Genomic DNA, 17,131 nt, shown 5'->3' with positions numbered 1-17,131 from the left:
ACTTTGAAATCAACGCGGAACCGAACGGGCAGCCAGTGTAGGGCGGCCAGAGTGGGGGAGATATGTTGATGTTTCCTCACCCCACTAAGAAGTTCTGCACCATTTGGAGTTTCCACATTAATCTCAAAGGTAGCCCCACGTAGAGAGCATTACAGTAGAAACCAGGGTGGTGTTCTCCTGTATGGAGACTCAAGCCAGTCATTGTCTTAACACATGGGTGTACTGCAAATGTTAGGGAAAGACTGTGAGGCTTTTCCACTGATGATAGAAGGCAGAGCAAGAAAAAAAAAAGAAACCTATTTATTTGTTTAAAATATTTCAGGAGGACCCAAGGCAGCTTTCAACATTAAAGCAAACATTAACAGCTAAGAACCCATTAATTGTTACAGTATTAAAAAGCAATTAAGCTAGTGTTCTAAGACTAGTATATAAAAACAGTCCTATTTTTGGAGCTCTTTCATAGGCAGTAAGTTACTGGAGAGAGAAAAAAAAAGCTGCTTGAGGAGGGGAGTCTTTGCTGGCAGAAGGAACAGCCAAGAGGGGGGAAAGGGTGGCCTCTGTGAAAGGGAGTACCACAGCTTGGGAGCAGCAACAGAGAAGGCCTTCTCTTGCAGCCTTAATAAATGCACATGTGAGGGTGATGGGACCAAGAGGACCCCCCCCCAAAAAAATGATTTTGAAACCCATGAAGGCTAATAAAGGAAGTTTCACGTAGCTTGGGACCCAGTGGGACTGATGGTTTGTTTGCTGTGTGTTTGCTGCTTCCCCCCCCTTACCACACAACTAACCCTGAGGTTTTTCTTTTATTTTCATTTTGCTCTAAAAAAAGCATTGAGGGCTGTTCTGTGCATGTTTGAAAAAAAAGAAGTCTTTTATTATGCTGAAGTTAATCTAGCCTCAAAGTCTCTCTTGTTCTTTCTGTCATCCTCGCCCCTGCCTTTATGCATTACAGGAGATATGGGTTCAGCAGACAAGGAAAAACTGAGAAGGTAAGGTTGGTTCTTGCCCAAGAATACAAATAAGGCAGGAATGAGAGAAGACTAGGTTTTGATGTGAATCAAAGGGTTGGTTCGGCTGGCAAAACTGTTTCTATCAGCATGACCTCTTCCTGCATTTTCTCGAAACTTATCCTCTTGCAGCAAGTTTCAAGGGACACAGAGGACAAAAAGGCAACCCTATATCATGTTTTGAATGCAATGCTTGGACACATGAGGCAGCTTTTGAACACTCTCTTCAGGTATTCTTGTTGCAGTCATTAAGGTTTCAGGCAAAAAAATACAGTGGTACCCCGCTTGACGATTACCTCGTTAAACGACGAATCTGCTTTACGATGAGTTTTTTGCGATCGCAAAATGATGTTTAAATGGGGAAAATCTGCTTGACGATGATCAGTTCCCTGCTTCAGGAACCGATTTTTCACTTAACGACAATCAAAAACAGCTGATCAGCAGGGTTTCAAAATGGCTCCCTGCTGTGTTCAGGACAGATTCTTCGCTTTACAGAAATCGGAAAATGGCCGCCCTATGGAGGATCTTCGCTGCACGAGGAGGTATTTTGCCCATTGGAACACATTGACCGGTTTTCATTGAATTTCAATGGGTTTTTTTGCTTTCGCTTGACAACGATTTCGCTTAACAGCGATTTGAACGGAACGGATTATCGTCGTCAAGCAAGGCACCACTGTAATCTGTTTTTCCAGCCTTTTAAGAATTGCTAATGTTATTTTCTTTAACTTTACAAAGTTTTGATTTTGTTGTCAGTTTGAACTGACTTTCCCCCCTTAATTTGGCATTCTTTTAAAGTGTTTATTACAGCAATATCTCACATACCGCTGCACTGATTAGCGCTGATTTGCTACAGCACACATGCTGGCTTGTCCACTTTGTGGTGCTCAACAGGGTCCCAGTTTGCAGGGCAGCACTAGATCTGGGACCAGGTCTACCGGTGCTATGCTGGAGATAGACCAGGCTTCCAGAATGTATGGCATAAAGCATAAATTTAAAATGACCCTGTTTAGCACTGATTCTAATACTGTTCCATTTTCTTTGAATTTATCCTAACTGCTAAGCAGAGTATTATGTAGTTTGCCACCTGCTGTGAAAAACATATATATGATGATATATATTGTTATTGTTTTTTTACCAACTGCTGCAGTGCTATCTGAGGTATTACTGTTATCCTTCAACTATTGGGCAGGATAGCAGAGGTTGAAGGGGACTTGGATAGGTTCCGCAGCTTTGGTGTAAAGAACTAATATATATGTATTTTGAAAAATGTAATGCAGCTAAAGGTGGGCACGTTCCACAGTTTGGTACATTGGTGCGGATCGGGCCCACTGATGTTATGTGGGTGTCCCAGATTCCCGCCCTCACTTCCTCCTGCAGGTGCCCATGCAACAGCTGTGGCCCAGTCTGCCAAAATGTGCTGAAGCACAGATTGTGCCCATCTCTAAATGCAGCAGTTCGCAAATGTATTTCAAACCTCTTTTCCGATTTTCTTGTGCCTTGCCGCCACAGTTTTAGTACAGCATTACTTGTGATATAGCAACACTTCTATATCGCTTTTCCTTATTATTTTTTTTAAAATCCTGCATTGTACTGCAATTTTCATGGTTGATAGCCATTGAATAGGAAGTCTCATCAGAACTGAAATATGACTCCTTCCCTCGCTCAGATACAGCTGTGTTGAACCCATTGGTGGAACGATAAGGCACTACTGGATCTGGACACAGTCTCTTATCACTGTGCTGACAGCTCTGTAGATGTTTATCAGTTGTTGCTGTTACCTGCTGTCCAGTCGCCTCCGACTTATGGCCAGCCTATGAATGAGCCATGTTCTGTTCTCAACAGTTCAGCTCTTGTAAACTCAAGCCTGTTGCTTCCTTTAATCAGTTCACACGCTATAGTTTGAAAACAATTTTGCCACGGCCACTGTTTATTCTTGGCAAGCATTTTCTTCATTATTTTTGTTTCTGCCTTGATTGCCACCAGGAAACCTTATACATCTCACTGGGTGACTCAAAGGCGTTTCATTCTGGGAGGAAATAATTGACTAGTGTTAGAAACTAATACTGAAGAATAAAGAGCCCTTTTCTCTAGAAAGTCAATAACATAGTATGCCTCAATTAGATTTTCAGAAAAGGGTCTTATATTAATTTTTGCTTCAAAAAACACATTAGGGCTTATTTTCAGGGGATTTTTTTTAATGTACAACCATCTACATTTATTCAAAGACATTCCCATCATCATTTTCTGGTTGCTGCTCAGTGAGTCCCTGGTGGAGGGCGGGGTTTCACTTAACTGGGGCTTATTTTGGGGGTAGGGCTTATATTACGAGCATTCTGAAAAATCATACTATGGCTTATTCTCAGATTAGGTCTTATTTTCGGGAAAACGGTATATATCAATGCAGAATGACAAAAAAGTAGTATTGTGAAAAAAAGACAAATCATGCCATATGCATTCCCTCGCAAACAATATTCTGAAATACATATCCCACTCCTTTTATTTAATTCTATAAAATCCAGCCACATCTCTTCACCATTTCCTGTTGAACTTGGTATGTTTGTGTGCCTTGAACTATCAAATGCTGTCATCAGAACCAAGGCATTGTGAGGGGCATCCTGTGCAGGCAAATAATGTGGTAGCGTACAAGATGGTTTGAAATTGTATTTCTGCCACTCATGTGTGGACTGTTTCTGCATGCTGAAATCCTAATGCTTCGTGTAGTATGGATCTACTCTACTGTAATTTACTGCACTAAACTCCAGGAGCTATAGAGTCTTTCAAAACTATGTTTTGATTCGCAGAACATGGCTTGCTTTTCACTGTGTCCAGCCTTGTATCTTTACTATTGTGTTTGTGTATGTGTGTGTAGGTGTGTGTGTGATACATTATCTATGCATCCCTGTTTATATGTGTGAAACTGTCACACAGAGATTTCAGTATAGTCCACTCCTGTGCCTCTAAAAAGACTGAGCTAGGATGAGGAAGATAATCTGTTCTATATTGATGTTTTACTTTTTGGTAAATTTTAGTCCCCACTCATGATTCTGTAGACAAGCTGTTCCATCTTTCATCTTAATCATATTGGCACTCCCCCCCCCCCTTTATAACAGGCTGAAGAGAAGAAAATGGTGCTGCCGCCTGGGCTTGCATCAGCAGGGAAAACTGATGCCTATACCGAAGATGACCTTCAAGCTGCAGAAGAGGTCTGCATAACTGGTAGCTTAGGATGAGCTTAATCAGGGGTCCTTTACATCCTGATGCGTGGATGGGCTAATTAATAGCTTGAGGTCCCCCCTGCTTTTCACTGCAATTAAGGAATTTGCTGACAGAAGCTTTCTGCACTCCAGCTTTGCATGCTATGGAATAATGGGCAAACACTTTTAGTAGCTCTTCAGTGGTGTCTTTTATTAGATGGCTTTGATTGATTGTCAATGTCTACATTGCACTCATTTCCAAAAAGCTTACACTCATGTATGTGACATTGTCCTTGAACTAAAAGATAGACTTCACTGGTGTTTACATAGAAGAACCACTCTTCCAATCACTCTCTCATTCTTTCTTTCTCTCTCTGGTATCTATGCCTGTTCGGCATAAGCGTACTTTACTTTTAGCAATGAGGCTGCTGCTTTTGCTGCCAGGGCTTAAAGAGAAGGATGCTTCTTTCTTTTATGTTTGTCTGGGGTTGAGGAGCAGAGGCTGCAGCTTGTCACACTGGGTTCTGTCGCAAGAGGCTTATGTGTATGTTTGGGCAGGTGACTTTGTACTATTATGCCCATCGTCCTTCGCTACCGGCTGCGCTGCCTAGGGATGATGAAAAATTCCATACTGGAAAGATTGTCAGGTATTATCTAAATAGCATGCACTGCTTGTTTGGAAACCAAAATCTCTTATCCTTTATTCCATCAGCTTCGTATTAAAACTTTGATGACTGAGATGGCTGCAATGGGAACAGAAGAGGTAAGACACTTCTTGACGTGTTAAGTTTGAGTTCTTATGAAAATATGTGTCCCAGTGTAACTGTTGCCACGTGCTTTTTATCTGAAATAGTCCCTCTTTCATGGGGCTATGAGTTGAAACTGGACTGGACTGTGACTTATCCTGTGGAGAATAAATGCAAAAGATATTCACTTACGGTCTAGTTTTGTTCTGTACCAAATAAACCAGCTTGGTACAGCAACATAAACAGCACATTCACATCTCCGTTGTTTTTCTCTACATCTGCAAGTTGACTTGAAAGCTGGTACAACCTTTAAAGTGAGGTTAACTAGAGTCAGACAGCCTGAGACGTGAAACTACAGCATAAAATTGGCAGAAACGAAAGACTAGTAGGTGATGAAAGAGGTGTTTCTCAAGTGTTTAACCTCTGAATTGCCCCTGTAGGCTCCTGCTATTTATGTTAAATAATAGGGAAAGATACTACTTGCAAGTAATTGCAGGTCTTTCCTGTGAGTAATCGTAACTATCCCAATAAACTTATTGCCCTTCTGTCTTATACTTGTAATGAAAAGGCTCCTGAAGCGGTTTGATTGGCCTGTGTATAAAGAGTAAAGAGACTTTTCTACTTTTATAAGTGTACAATTTAAAAGACACAATACAAAAGGAAAAGGGGATGGGAAGCAAAGAGACAGACAATACATGTAGGCACCTGTTCTCAAAATTAAATATATTAGTTCTTGTAACGAGCAAGTGAAAACAAATCAAGGAGAGGTAAATCTCAGCAGAGGTGACCTTTTACCAGAACGAATAGACTGACTCCATCTCCCTGTGTTACTGTTTAAAGCAGGGGTGTCCAAGCTTTCACCTTCCCTGGGCCACATTAGAAGATGAAAATTTGGTTTGGGCCACACATGCATTTGGTTTGGGCTGCATGGGGGGGCAGCCCTAGCCGTCCTCTGCAGCCCCCCGCTCCAAGCGCGCTTACCAGCAGCTGCGATCTCAGACAGCAGAGGCTGCCAGCTTCGACTCCGACGGCTTTATGGGGCTGGGAGGGGGTCCACCTATTGACGGGGACTGTGCAATGCAATCACGCAGCCCCCCTGTCCCCTCCCCTCCCACTCCTTCCTTCCTTCCCTCTCTCCCCCTCTACTGTTGTGACATGCCACATTCTGGCCACAAGCGCCGGCAGTGTAACTTGAAACTTTGGAATTTCTTTAAAAATAAAAAATTGCACTGGGCCACATTATGAGCTGACCTGGGCCGCATGCGGCCCTCAGGCCGCAGGTAGGACAAGCCTGGTTTAAAGTCTCCTTGCTTTTTTGTGTCCTACTAATGACTGCATCCTTTCCTTGTACCAATTTTTCTACTTACTCCATAGCATCCATGCTTCACCGATACAGTTATACTATATTATGACCATGGAAACCTCCACATTTAGTAATTAAATAACACAGCACAAACACCCATTCTCCCACCTTGCCCATGGATTCTGTCACTTAAATATACGCACGTGTCTTCCTTCCATGCTGATGCACAGCTCACAATAGCCCATGTTTTAAGTCTTTCACTTCAAGCAAGAGCCATGGGTAGTCAAACAGCAGCAGCCATTGTCCTCTGACTTGATGGGAAAAGATCAGGGTAAAGCCCTGTCTTGTTTAGTCTAGTGCTCTTCCTGCCAAATCCACAGGCAGGAGATGAACATGGTAGCACCCTCTTGCTCATGTTCTCCAGGAATTGATATTTAGAGGCAGACGGTCTCTTATACTGACTGTGGTGACAAATAACCTTTGGTGCATTGCGAGGACAGTCTTGCCAAGATTAGCCACAACAAATGATCTCTTCCCTTTCTTGCAGCCAGATTCAGATTCATCACTGCAGAACAGTCTTTGCCCCTCTTGGCTGCTTTCCTGACTGTCTTTTGTGTTGCGCCTCGTCCCATTCCCCAATCTACCTTGTGTTGCTCTTCTCCATCTAAGCCTCACTGCTTCCAGGGAAGCCAAGTAATGGACCGAAATTGCCGTTTCTCATGAAATAGAGAGGGCAATTTGCATCAAACTGGCTTGCAATATATTGCCTCTTCCCAGGCATTCACACCACTTGTGCTCTACTTGCAGGGCAGACTGACCGCAAGCACCGTAGGGCAGATTGTTGGACTTCAGTCCGATGAGATCAAGCAGATTGTCTCAGAGTATGCTGAGAAGGTAGGTAATTTGTACCCGTTGTTATTTTCAATCAAGCATTCTTAAGTCTGCAACTTTCAGGGCTTCACCTTTCTTGATTCTATTTCTAAAAAGACGTGTTCTCTGTAATGCAATACGACTTGGTTTAGAGCTTGAAAAAAAAGGGTTCTGTTTTTGGACTGCAACTCACTGCACCTTCTGTGGAGCTTGGGAGATTTGGGAGTTTCTGATCCTTGGAACAGTTAATAAAGGTGCCCTACGAAATGTTGGCTAACGAAAACATTACAGGGCATGTTCTGTATGTGGTGAATTGAACAGGATACTGCACATGTGCGTTTTCTCTTGCTTTGACTTCTGTCATACCTATATATGTTTTTCATCTGCTTGGGATATATTGAGCATACAGAGATGTCATCAAAAGCCTGCTGCTGTTATTATGGTTTGACTTAGAAAGAAGAACAGCTCCATGGTGAGTCTCATTTGGAAAAGGCCTTTATATAACTATTTCATGAAGTTCTGTTAATAATTTTTTTAACCCAATAGTAGGACATTTTGTGTCTTATTGGGTTTTATTTAGAAGCAAACCTATTTTTCAGTCCTTATTTCCTCCTCATTATCCCTTTTCCATCCATCTTTCTGCTAGTTAAAGGGTTTAAGAATCTGGCTCAGCTATTTTTATTTTTCAGGCTGGCATAATGGATTTCCTGTCAGCGTGTAATGAAGATGGCTAAAAAAATAATGTTTTTGTTTTTGTTTGAGTCCTTGAGCCACAGTAGTTGATACAGGGCTGTCACTTCAGTACACATCTTACATTTGGGGAAGTCAATCTTCTTGTGATTATTATTGAATCTATCAAAGAATGGATACTACCTCTGGGAATGAAAGGATGGAAATAAACAAGTTCTTCTTGAGTTGAGAAGGACAAATGATTCTGAAAGGTTGCGTAGCTTCAGTCAGAAGCGAGAGAGAGAAAAGTGCTGAACAAGCTTTGGGCAAGAGTTTTTAAAAACTCTATACTTGGACGGAAAGAGATGGGAGGTTGTATCCAATGATTACTTGTTGCCACAAGCCCAGAACCTATAGGAAGAACAGATTTCCTCTTTCCTGGCTTCCTCCAGATCTGCTCTGGATCTTCTGAAATTGGTGCCAAGAGCAGACATTGAAAAGAACAGGGATCAATAACAGTTTGTAAAAATAAATGAGTAAAATTTGCCAATGTTTTCATAGGCAGAGGAGCAGAAATTGTGGCGGAAACGAGAACTGAGTTTCCTCCACCCAGGCCCTGTGGTTTGAACCCTTAACTCTAAAAACTCTATCTTTGAAGCCCTGGGTATTCCATTTTATTAATGTTAAATTAGGGTTGCCATTTCTTCTTCTTTTTCACTAATGCTCCCTTGTCTGTAACATCTGCATATCAGGCAGTAGAGGGTGGTCCTCTCCATGTTGTGAACAGCTGTGCCTATTGCAGTTGTGCTGGTGCAGGTGGAGAATTTTGTTTTTCAACAATTTGCTGGTATCTACAAATTCTTTTGTATTTGAAATGTGAAAAAAACCAACAGCCTAATAATATGGGGTTTAAAAAATTTGAATGCAAGAATGTGCTGATTGGAAGCTCAGGACCAACCAGTACCTCAATGAACTAAGAAAGTGACTGGTATCTTAGAAGGTTTGCTTTAGGTTTATGACATGATTAGCAGGGACACAGCATGATGCAATATAGCAAAAGGAAACATTCAGATGCACTCATGTGAGGCCAGCTGGACATGGATCCTGAGGCCAGATGCTGTATGGATGGACAGCCCTCCCTCCTGTGCAGAGGAACTACCAAGACAGGCTTTTAGTACCCTAGCCTCCTTTCTTTGAAGCGGGCAAGGAGGAATGGAAGACAATAGCCACCTTCTGTCCAGGGAAAAGGAAAAACTGTTGCACACTAAGTGGTGAAAACTTTTTCTTTGAGCATGTTATCACTTTGGTAAGACAAACTACACTTAGAACAATAGATTTGTAAGTATAAGATGCAATGTGCAGTTTCTTTCTGTGGTCCTGCCTCCCTCGAAGCTGGTTACATGACACCCATAAAATGACGTAAAAATGTGTTTGATGCATTACATTTCTAATCCAATATACAGGATTTAGAGTTTCTCAACAAATTCACTGGCTTGCTTATTCCATTGTAGCCAGACAATACATGTAGTTGAAAAAGAAAAAAAACTTTATGTGTTTTAAACAAGCCTCAGTCACTCATCTCTTCCTAAGTACATGTAGGGGTGGTGTGTCCGGGAGCAGAGACAGAGAAAGCCCTTTCCCATGTCCCCACAAAACAGTGAGGGTAGTGGGAGTAAGGGGAATACCTTGCCTGATGATCTTAAGGAGCAGGCTCATAAAGGGAGATGTGCTCCTTGAGATAGCTCCGGCTGAGCCATTTAGAGCGTTGTCAATTAAAACCAGGAATTTGAATAGAAACAGATTGGCAGCCATTGGAGCTGCTGTAAGGCTTCTGCTGGTGATGGTGGTTAACAATCTGGCTGCATTGTTTTTGGACCACTAAAAGTTTCTAATTTAGTTCTGATTTAGGCAGTTCAGTATATGCTATAGCATTTTGAGTGTTGTCTTTATGCAGTAACAGTCTGGCTTCCGGTTGTTACATTGTTAGTTTTTTGACAGGGAGGACGTGGGTATTTCAGTCATCTCATACTTTTATGCCTTAATCAGTGAATAAATGGCAAAACAAGATGAACCTATGTGGGTGTTTGTAGCAACTGCTACATGTCTTAATTATAGATTTTAAACAGAAAAGCTGTGGTCTGTGATGGGAAATGAACTGAATTAATAGCTCAGGTTTTTGTCATTTATCAAGAGATGTTTCTTCTTAAAAATCACAGATCTGTCACTTTTAGTAAATACACTGGTTGTTGCTTAAATCAGTAGCTGGGTTATGTGTCAGACATGTTTTGGGCTTCAATTTCAAGCAACGTCAGGGAAGCATCATCTGTATTATATTGAACTGTATGCTTGCTACATTCCTGCTTGCTATACTTTGTGTGTCAGTTTATAAGTACTGCAAATAGAGAATATTTTTCAAACACTGAGTTTTAACAGGTCACATTTTCTTCTTTTCCTGCAAGTTAGTCTTTAAGATTCCACCCTGTTTTTGTCTTTGTTTTTTACTTTTTATTTCTGCTCTGATTTTACCTCTATGATTTATTGTTAATCACTCCGTCCTTTAGCCACTCATCTCTTCCTAACTACATGCAGGGGTGGTGATCCGTGTGGGTCAAAGTAGAACATGAATAATTCCCTTCCTCTTCTTTTTGTTATGTGGAAAATCTCTGCCAATTTAAGTGCTTGGTGTCTGTAACACAGGAATGACCATCTTTGGTCTTCCTGATGTTTTATACAGAATCATTGGCCCTTCCAGAATCCCTGGCCAGAATGGCAAAGGGCAAAGGATTAAGGAAGCGGTAGTCTTGAAACCCATGTGGAGCCTCATCTTGCTGTACTGTGGGACACACACAACCTCCTATCTTTTTCTTTCATGTTGGCTTTCTAGTCAGTTGTAGAGTGGTCCTGTACAAAAGCTAGACTTCAGAATTATCTCTGAATCTGGCAGGAATGTTGAAACAATACATTTCTGTGTTTTTCCTTGACCCCTTCCCCCCCCCCCAATAGCAATCAGAACTCTCTGCCGAAGAGCGTCCAGAAAGACTTGGGGCTGCCCAGCAGCACAGAAGGAAGGTGGCCTCTCTAAACAAGCAGATCTTGCAGAAAACGAAGCAGCTGGAAGAAGTATGTTTTTTCTTTTTTTAATTGTCTGAATTTTAAAGTTGATTTTAAACCACGTTACCAGTCTGAATTAATGGGGAAACGTAAGTCAAAAGTGCCTTCAGAACAAAAAATGGGAATTTTTGAGAACAGAGCCAGGCTGCTGTGTGATTCTGGGAGCTGTCGTCATAAAAAACCAAATGGATTGTTTGCGGCAACCTGTTATTATTCCTGTAGAATATTGTATCGGAGTTCCTTTGGACACTGGTAAAACTACTGTTGTGCCTGTCACCCTCTTTGCAGTTTCACAACTTTGTTGCCATCTGTTTGGTCCCATCTGCTGTTTTCCCTCTGTGTTAGCATTCTCATGAAACACAAGGGAATATGATTTTATGGAATCAACCTGACTTGCCTATGTGAGAGTTCTGTAAATTGTATTTCTCTGCAATTTTCCAGAATTTGTTCATTTAAGCCAGCATTCTTTATTTCAGTGTCCTTGTGTGAAATGGGGCGTGCACAGGTGTGCAGACATGGGCTTGTGTCCAGAGAAGACTTTCTACCACTGGAGAGTACTCTGCTTGCCCAGTTGTCAGCAGTTTCTTCATCTATACTCTGCAGTCCCCTTTGTCCCCGAGATATTGCTCCTAGGGGGTCAGAGATTATAGAACCATGCATGGTGCAAGAGGAACCTAGCCTGATAGTTTTGTACATTTTGTGCATATGATGGCCAGAATTCCATTGGTGTTCACTTTAAGTTTGCATAACTTGCCATGGCTAATTGATGGGGAGTTGGGGTGCATCTCCGTCACATGCTTGGTTACATGTCTGATTATGCAACTAAAATGTGCCCTAGCCACCTTGTCAGTTAGCTCAAATTCGCCATGGTACATTTTACAAACGTTAGGCAAACACCAAGTGGATTCTGATGGGTGTGTGATAAATGCTGAAATGTGGTGAATCACATTTTCTCACTAAATTCTATTGTAATACAGATACGAGATGGACAGTTACATGAGAATACAGTCGTGCGCCGCTTAACGATTACCTCGTATAACGATGAATCTGCTTCACAATGATGTTTTTGCGATCACAATTGCAATCGCAAAATGATGTTTTACATGGTTTTTTTCCGCTTTGCAAAGATTGGTTCCCTGCTTCGGGAACTGATTCTTCGCATTACGACGATCAAAACAGTTGATCGTCAGGTTTTCAAAATGGCCACCGGGTGCTCAAAATGGCTCCCTGCTATGTTTTTGGACGGATTCCTCACTCTACAGGCAGCGGAAATGGCTGCCCCTATGGAGGAGCTTCACTGGATGGTGAGTTTTTCAGCCCATTGGAACGCGTTGAACGGTTTTCAATGCGTTTCAATGGGCTTTTTTATTTTGCTTTACAATGTGTTCGCTTTACAGCGATTTTGCTGGAACGAATTAACGTTGTTAAGCGAGGCACCACTGTAATTCTAGTAAGGTTCTCAGGTTTATAGTAACACCATTACCATGTACTGTTGCTATGTTTAATTAAAAGGCCTGACCGAAGGCATTTCTGACCCTTTGATGGGTTGTTCCCTCTGTTTTTCTTCTTTGGTAACAGTTGCAAGCTAAGTGTGCTGACCTGGAAGCAGGATGTAGTGAGGCCAAGAAGACACTAACTGAGGTAAAGTTCTGTTTTCTCTTCTTCCACCTCATTTTCTAGGTGAGCTCTAGTCTCCCAAATTGGAAAAAAAAAAAGACTAAATGAGGCCAGTCTAAAAATTGGTGCCTTTGCCTTTTGGTATGAGATAAAAGGAATACAATGTAGCCTGTAGTAGTACCATTTTGCTGTCTCTTGTTAAGGGAGGTTTTAGCATCTTACTGACCGCTGCTTTGCAACAGTTATCCCAATTAACTGCGTGCAGTAGCCGTGTTCTTTCTCTCCTTTCTTTTCATACTGTCCCTGGCATGACAGTTGCCAATCTTCCCCAGCCCCCAATCCCAGCAGAGACTCTGCAAAAATCCCACAAGTGTCCTCTTCTTTTACTTTCAGTGATGGAAGGAGTGCAGCTCAACAGGAGCAAGTTCCATATAGGTTTCTTGCAGTGGAATTCTGTCCGTGTTTGCACTTTTAATAAGAATGCATACGATTGCAGCTTTAATGACCACCTAAGGAAAGGCAGTTGCCCTTGTGAACTGCAAGGATGGTGTGGCATCCCAGCAGCCTCATGTGGAATTGTATTGGCAGACAAGCTTTCATATGAAACAGAAAGATTTGATTTCCAAATTGTGCTGCATAAGGGTCAATGCATCTTCCCCGGAATGAACCCTTTGCCCTCCTTCCATGGGGTTGCCACAGAGAGAGACCTTTCTCAGCCATCAGACTTGGAGGTGAAGCACATGATTACTTTCAGTGACACATTGAAAGCAAAATAGACGAGATAGTTCAATGAGGAAGATCACATGCCAAGACCAACAGATGACTTTTACCTCTTGAAGGAGCACCTCTGTAAAAATAAAAGGGAAAAGAGGTGTTCTCTCATTCAACCTTACATTATTGTAGCTTGTAAAGGAGCGTTCTCTGACATCTCATTAACTGTGAGAAATGGTTCAGGCCAAGCCATGATTTTCTGATGTCCAAATAATTAACTTGGATGTGCTTCCAAAATAATTACCTTGAGTTACAGCCTAAACGTAACCTATTAACTTCTGTGGTAATTGAAATTTATCTATGCATAAAACTGGGGAAAAATGTTTGTTTTTTGGTGAAAAGTTAAATGAATTCAAGCTCAGCTTTCTGTTTGATATTGGCTATGTTGGTCATGGCTGTATCTCAGCTAGCTGAAGTAATTTTGTTTGAAGGATTGGGACATTCAGCCACTACTGTTAATATTTAATAAGCTAGCTTGGCTCAGTGTGCAGTGCGTCATTTAACTACATTTATCCTGTCTGCTGGTACACGTTATAGTGTTTTCTTTGGGACAAGCAGGGAATGATGAAAGCCCTGCACTTCACCTGGGCTATTTCTGGTCCTCTTCTGCCACTGGTGAAGAATGACGACTTCTAGGTGTTGTGGAGGTTGTGTATAGAAAGGCAATTAAATTGCACAAAAAGTTTTTTTAGTACAGCATGACAGCTCTTAAGAGAAATTTCCTTGCAGATTCAGTTGATTCTTACCACTTATTTATTCCGTATGTTTACAACAGCTTTTATCAATTCCAATCCTATAGGTTAAGAATTACAGTGAAAAACTGGACAAGGAACTGTCTGCCTTGGAAATAGTGGAATCCCAAGCAGATTCAAAGTATGTCTCCAGTTCTTCTGTACCCTCCCTTACCAACCACTGACTCTTTTTTTACATATATTTATTTATATCGGTTTCCCCACTGTGAGTATGTTATGTGTGCGTATAGTTGTTCCCGAGTCTATTTGTTTTGCAAAACTGGTGCATCTATGGGGTAAGAACATTCGAGGTTGTAAACGAATGATAGAAAAGAGGTGGGTTGTGAGTCCATAGGAGTGAATTGCACCAGGCTTTCCCTCTTAGAGAAATTTAAAAACAAGAATGTCTGTAGCTGGCTGGAAAAAATGTTAGCATTCTTCCCTTGAAAAAGCTCTGCTGAAATTAATGGACACGGCCAAAGAAAAAGCAGCTCCAATTCATCTATTTCTCTCCCCCCCCCCCCCACATAGCAATTCTTTGCAGGTTGGCTAAAATCAGTGTTTTTAAAAATAGTCAGATGGATTTAAACCACAATTTGAAATTTTAAAATCATTTTTTATTTAAATTGATGAAAAAATCCATTAAAAAAAATAAATAAATCATGATTTAATTTAGTTTTATTTAAACCATATCCACTGTGCTTCTTTGCAAAAGTGCAACCTTTGGCCTTTTCTGTGCAAGGCAGGTGTGAGTGGCTATGATTGCAGCTTAATGGTCAAACTTGACAAGATGCTCAGCTCACTTTTGTTTACTGAAGGGTAATAAGGAATTTTTAGCACAAGATGTTCTCACCTTTATGTCTTGCAAATGAGCTTGCTTTTTGGGATTGGTCATTAAGAGCTTTGTTTGCAAGTCTGATTGCCCAGACCTACAGCTCTGAGGCCATTCTGTTGCTAGAAGGCACACATGCTGCCAGCTTTTAATTGTGACCTATGTACCTTGTCTAGTTTGATCCTGATGTCTTATTTAGGCTTTACAAGAATCTATGAAAATTGAATTTATCCTAAATCTAGGAGAGGACTCAAAATGGTTCCCACATATTTCCTTTGAAAAACTCCATCCTGGTTGAAATACACTTTTTTAAAAGACAGAACACAAGTATTGCATCTAAACTTAAATTCCATTGGCTTCAGTGGTTGGGTTGAGCTTCTTTATAAATACTTGTACTGTATCAAATGATGGAGTAGCAATGCTGGGAACTGCTGTTTTTCGTGAACTATTAATAGTTTGCAGTCCAATTACCTTACATTTTGTATTCGTTGGACAAATTGTGTTGTTCCCAGTGACACACTTCTTTTGTTGTTTATGAGAAAAGATGTTCAAAATTCCCAAGGACAAAAGAAATGTTGTAATTTAGTGTATTGCAGAAGCTTCGGGCACTGGTGGCCATGAATGAGAACTTAAAAAGTCAAGAACAAGAATTCAGAGCACATTGCAGGGTAAGTTTTAGAAAGCTTGTACAGTATGTGTCTACACAGAGCTCCCTTCAAGGGCCAGGTGTGCTCCTGAAGGTATACGCTGGTCTGTGTATACCTAAGACCCGTCTTGCATCTGTGACACAGGAACATGATACAACAACCGCTTCATGACCAGTATCCTTGTCAAAAAACCAGCATATGCAAACCATTCTGAACTTTTAAGATAATTAGTTGCATAAGTCACATAGTTTATGTGCCACATGCCTCTTGTGCCATTTTCGGTTCCTGTCATCTCCAGGTAGGGCTGGGAATCATGCCTAAAGCCCTAGAAATCGCTGGAAGTCAGTAGAAACAGCACTTAGCTAAATGAACCCATGGCCTGTATGGGGCAGCATGCTTTGCTTCCCCACTAGGGTTTCTTGGAGAGGTGTGCAGTGGTAATCCACTAACTGTGGAATGACTCAACCATTGTGTAGCCTACCTCACAGGTTGTTGTGAGTGTAAAGTGGGGAGGAAGAGAGCCAGGTGCACCACCTTGAGCTTACTGGAGTGGCAGACAGTCCCAAACAGTATGTTGCTAAGATAATGCATGAGTCAGACATTTTAATCAGTACTTTTTGCTATGTAGATGGTTTACAAGTTACCTTGGGGGAAAAAAGGCACTAGTTTAAATATGAGAGGAAAGACAAGATCAGTGCCATGCCATGAAATTGACAAAACCTACGTTGAATGTTCAGGTCTTTAGTATTTTTGGACAGCTTTGATCTGTACTGCTGCAGAACAGTTTTCTTGAACTTCTTGGGATGCAGCATATAAAGACCCTTTGAAATTAGGGTGGGAGTATTGGTTATTGCAAGACCCACTTTTCATCCTTTTTGGACACTGTGATCCTGCCAGGGGTGGCTGCAGGTTTGTAAATCTGTTAAGTGCATTTGCATTTTTAAAGCCTGATGTTTTCTTTTTACCATTCTTGCCAGATAGACTGCCCATGCCTGCCCAGATATAAAGCTACTGATAGGGGAGCATGCTGTTTTACATAATGGAGAAGTTTTGCCTCCTCTGGCGCCCTAAGGATGGATAGATAGCTGTTTATTTTGTTGCCAGCCTATATTGTATCTTAGGCTTTGTCTAATGCATAATTTATGAAAAGAAAGCCATTTCTGGCTTGTGTTCCATAAAGAACATCTTGCTTGCTTAATGAAAAGAAATTTTATTTTCCTTGCTCTTCAAGGAAGAGATGGCACGCCTCCAGCAAAACATTGAAGGTTTGAAAGCAGAAGCCTCTGAAAATGAAGAGGAGAAGGTACATAGCAAATACACCAGTGAAATATTTTTTTCTTTTCCTCTTATTTGTAAGAATTGTAAAACTGCTCCTCTTATTTCACTTGAATAGAATTTGCATTAGAATGTTGATGGCCTGTTGGTTTTGCCAATCTGCTATCTAAGGTAAAGGTAAAGGTTTCCCTTGACAATTTGTCCAGTTGTGTCTGACTCTAGGGGGTGGTGCTCATCCCCGTTTCCAACCTATAGAGTTAGTGTTTGTTTGAAGACAAGTTTCCGTGGTCACATGGCCAGCGCGACTAGATACGGAACGCTGTTACCTTCCCACCGTGATGGTATCTATTCATCTACA

General features: G+C 41.3%; 1 protein-coding gene across 4 annotated transcripts in view; it reads left to right on the top strand.

The window, feature by feature from the left end:
* CCDC93 (CCC complex scaffolding subunit CCDC93) overlaps positions 1-17,131 on the top strand; it is a 56,152-nt gene that overhangs the window by 25,474 nt on the left and 13,547 nt on the right. For 2 of the 4 annotated variants that reach the window (XM_020779612.3, XM_072984543.2), the window contains 9 exons: positions 953-989; positions 4,118-4,210; positions 4,914-4,964; positions 7,058-7,144; positions 10,793-10,909; positions 12,479-12,541; positions 14,088-14,161; positions 15,438-15,519; positions 16,730-16,801. In XM_020779612.3, the coding sequence (XP_020635271.2) occupies positions 953-989; positions 4,118-4,210; positions 4,914-4,964; positions 7,058-7,144; positions 10,793-10,909; positions 12,479-12,541; positions 14,088-14,161; positions 15,438-15,519; positions 16,730-16,801 (676 nt within the window). The remainder of the gene's footprint in view (positions 1-952; positions 990-4,117; positions 4,211-4,913; positions 4,965-7,057; positions 7,145-10,792; positions 10,910-12,478; positions 12,542-14,087; positions 14,162-15,437; positions 15,520-16,729; positions 16,802-17,131) is intronic. The other 2 variants (XM_078377232.1, XM_078377228.1) reach the window with 1 other exon arrangement.

Source organism: Pogona vitticeps, chromosome 1 (genome assembly GCF_051106095.1).
Source record: "Pogona vitticeps strain Pit_001003342236 chromosome 1, PviZW2.1, whole genome shotgun sequence".
Lineage (NCBI taxonomy): Eukaryota > Metazoa > Chordata > Lepidosauria > Squamata > Agamidae > Pogona > Pogona vitticeps.
Note: the sequence above shows the minus strand (reverse complement) of the source record. Positions and strands in the feature narration are given on the sequence as shown.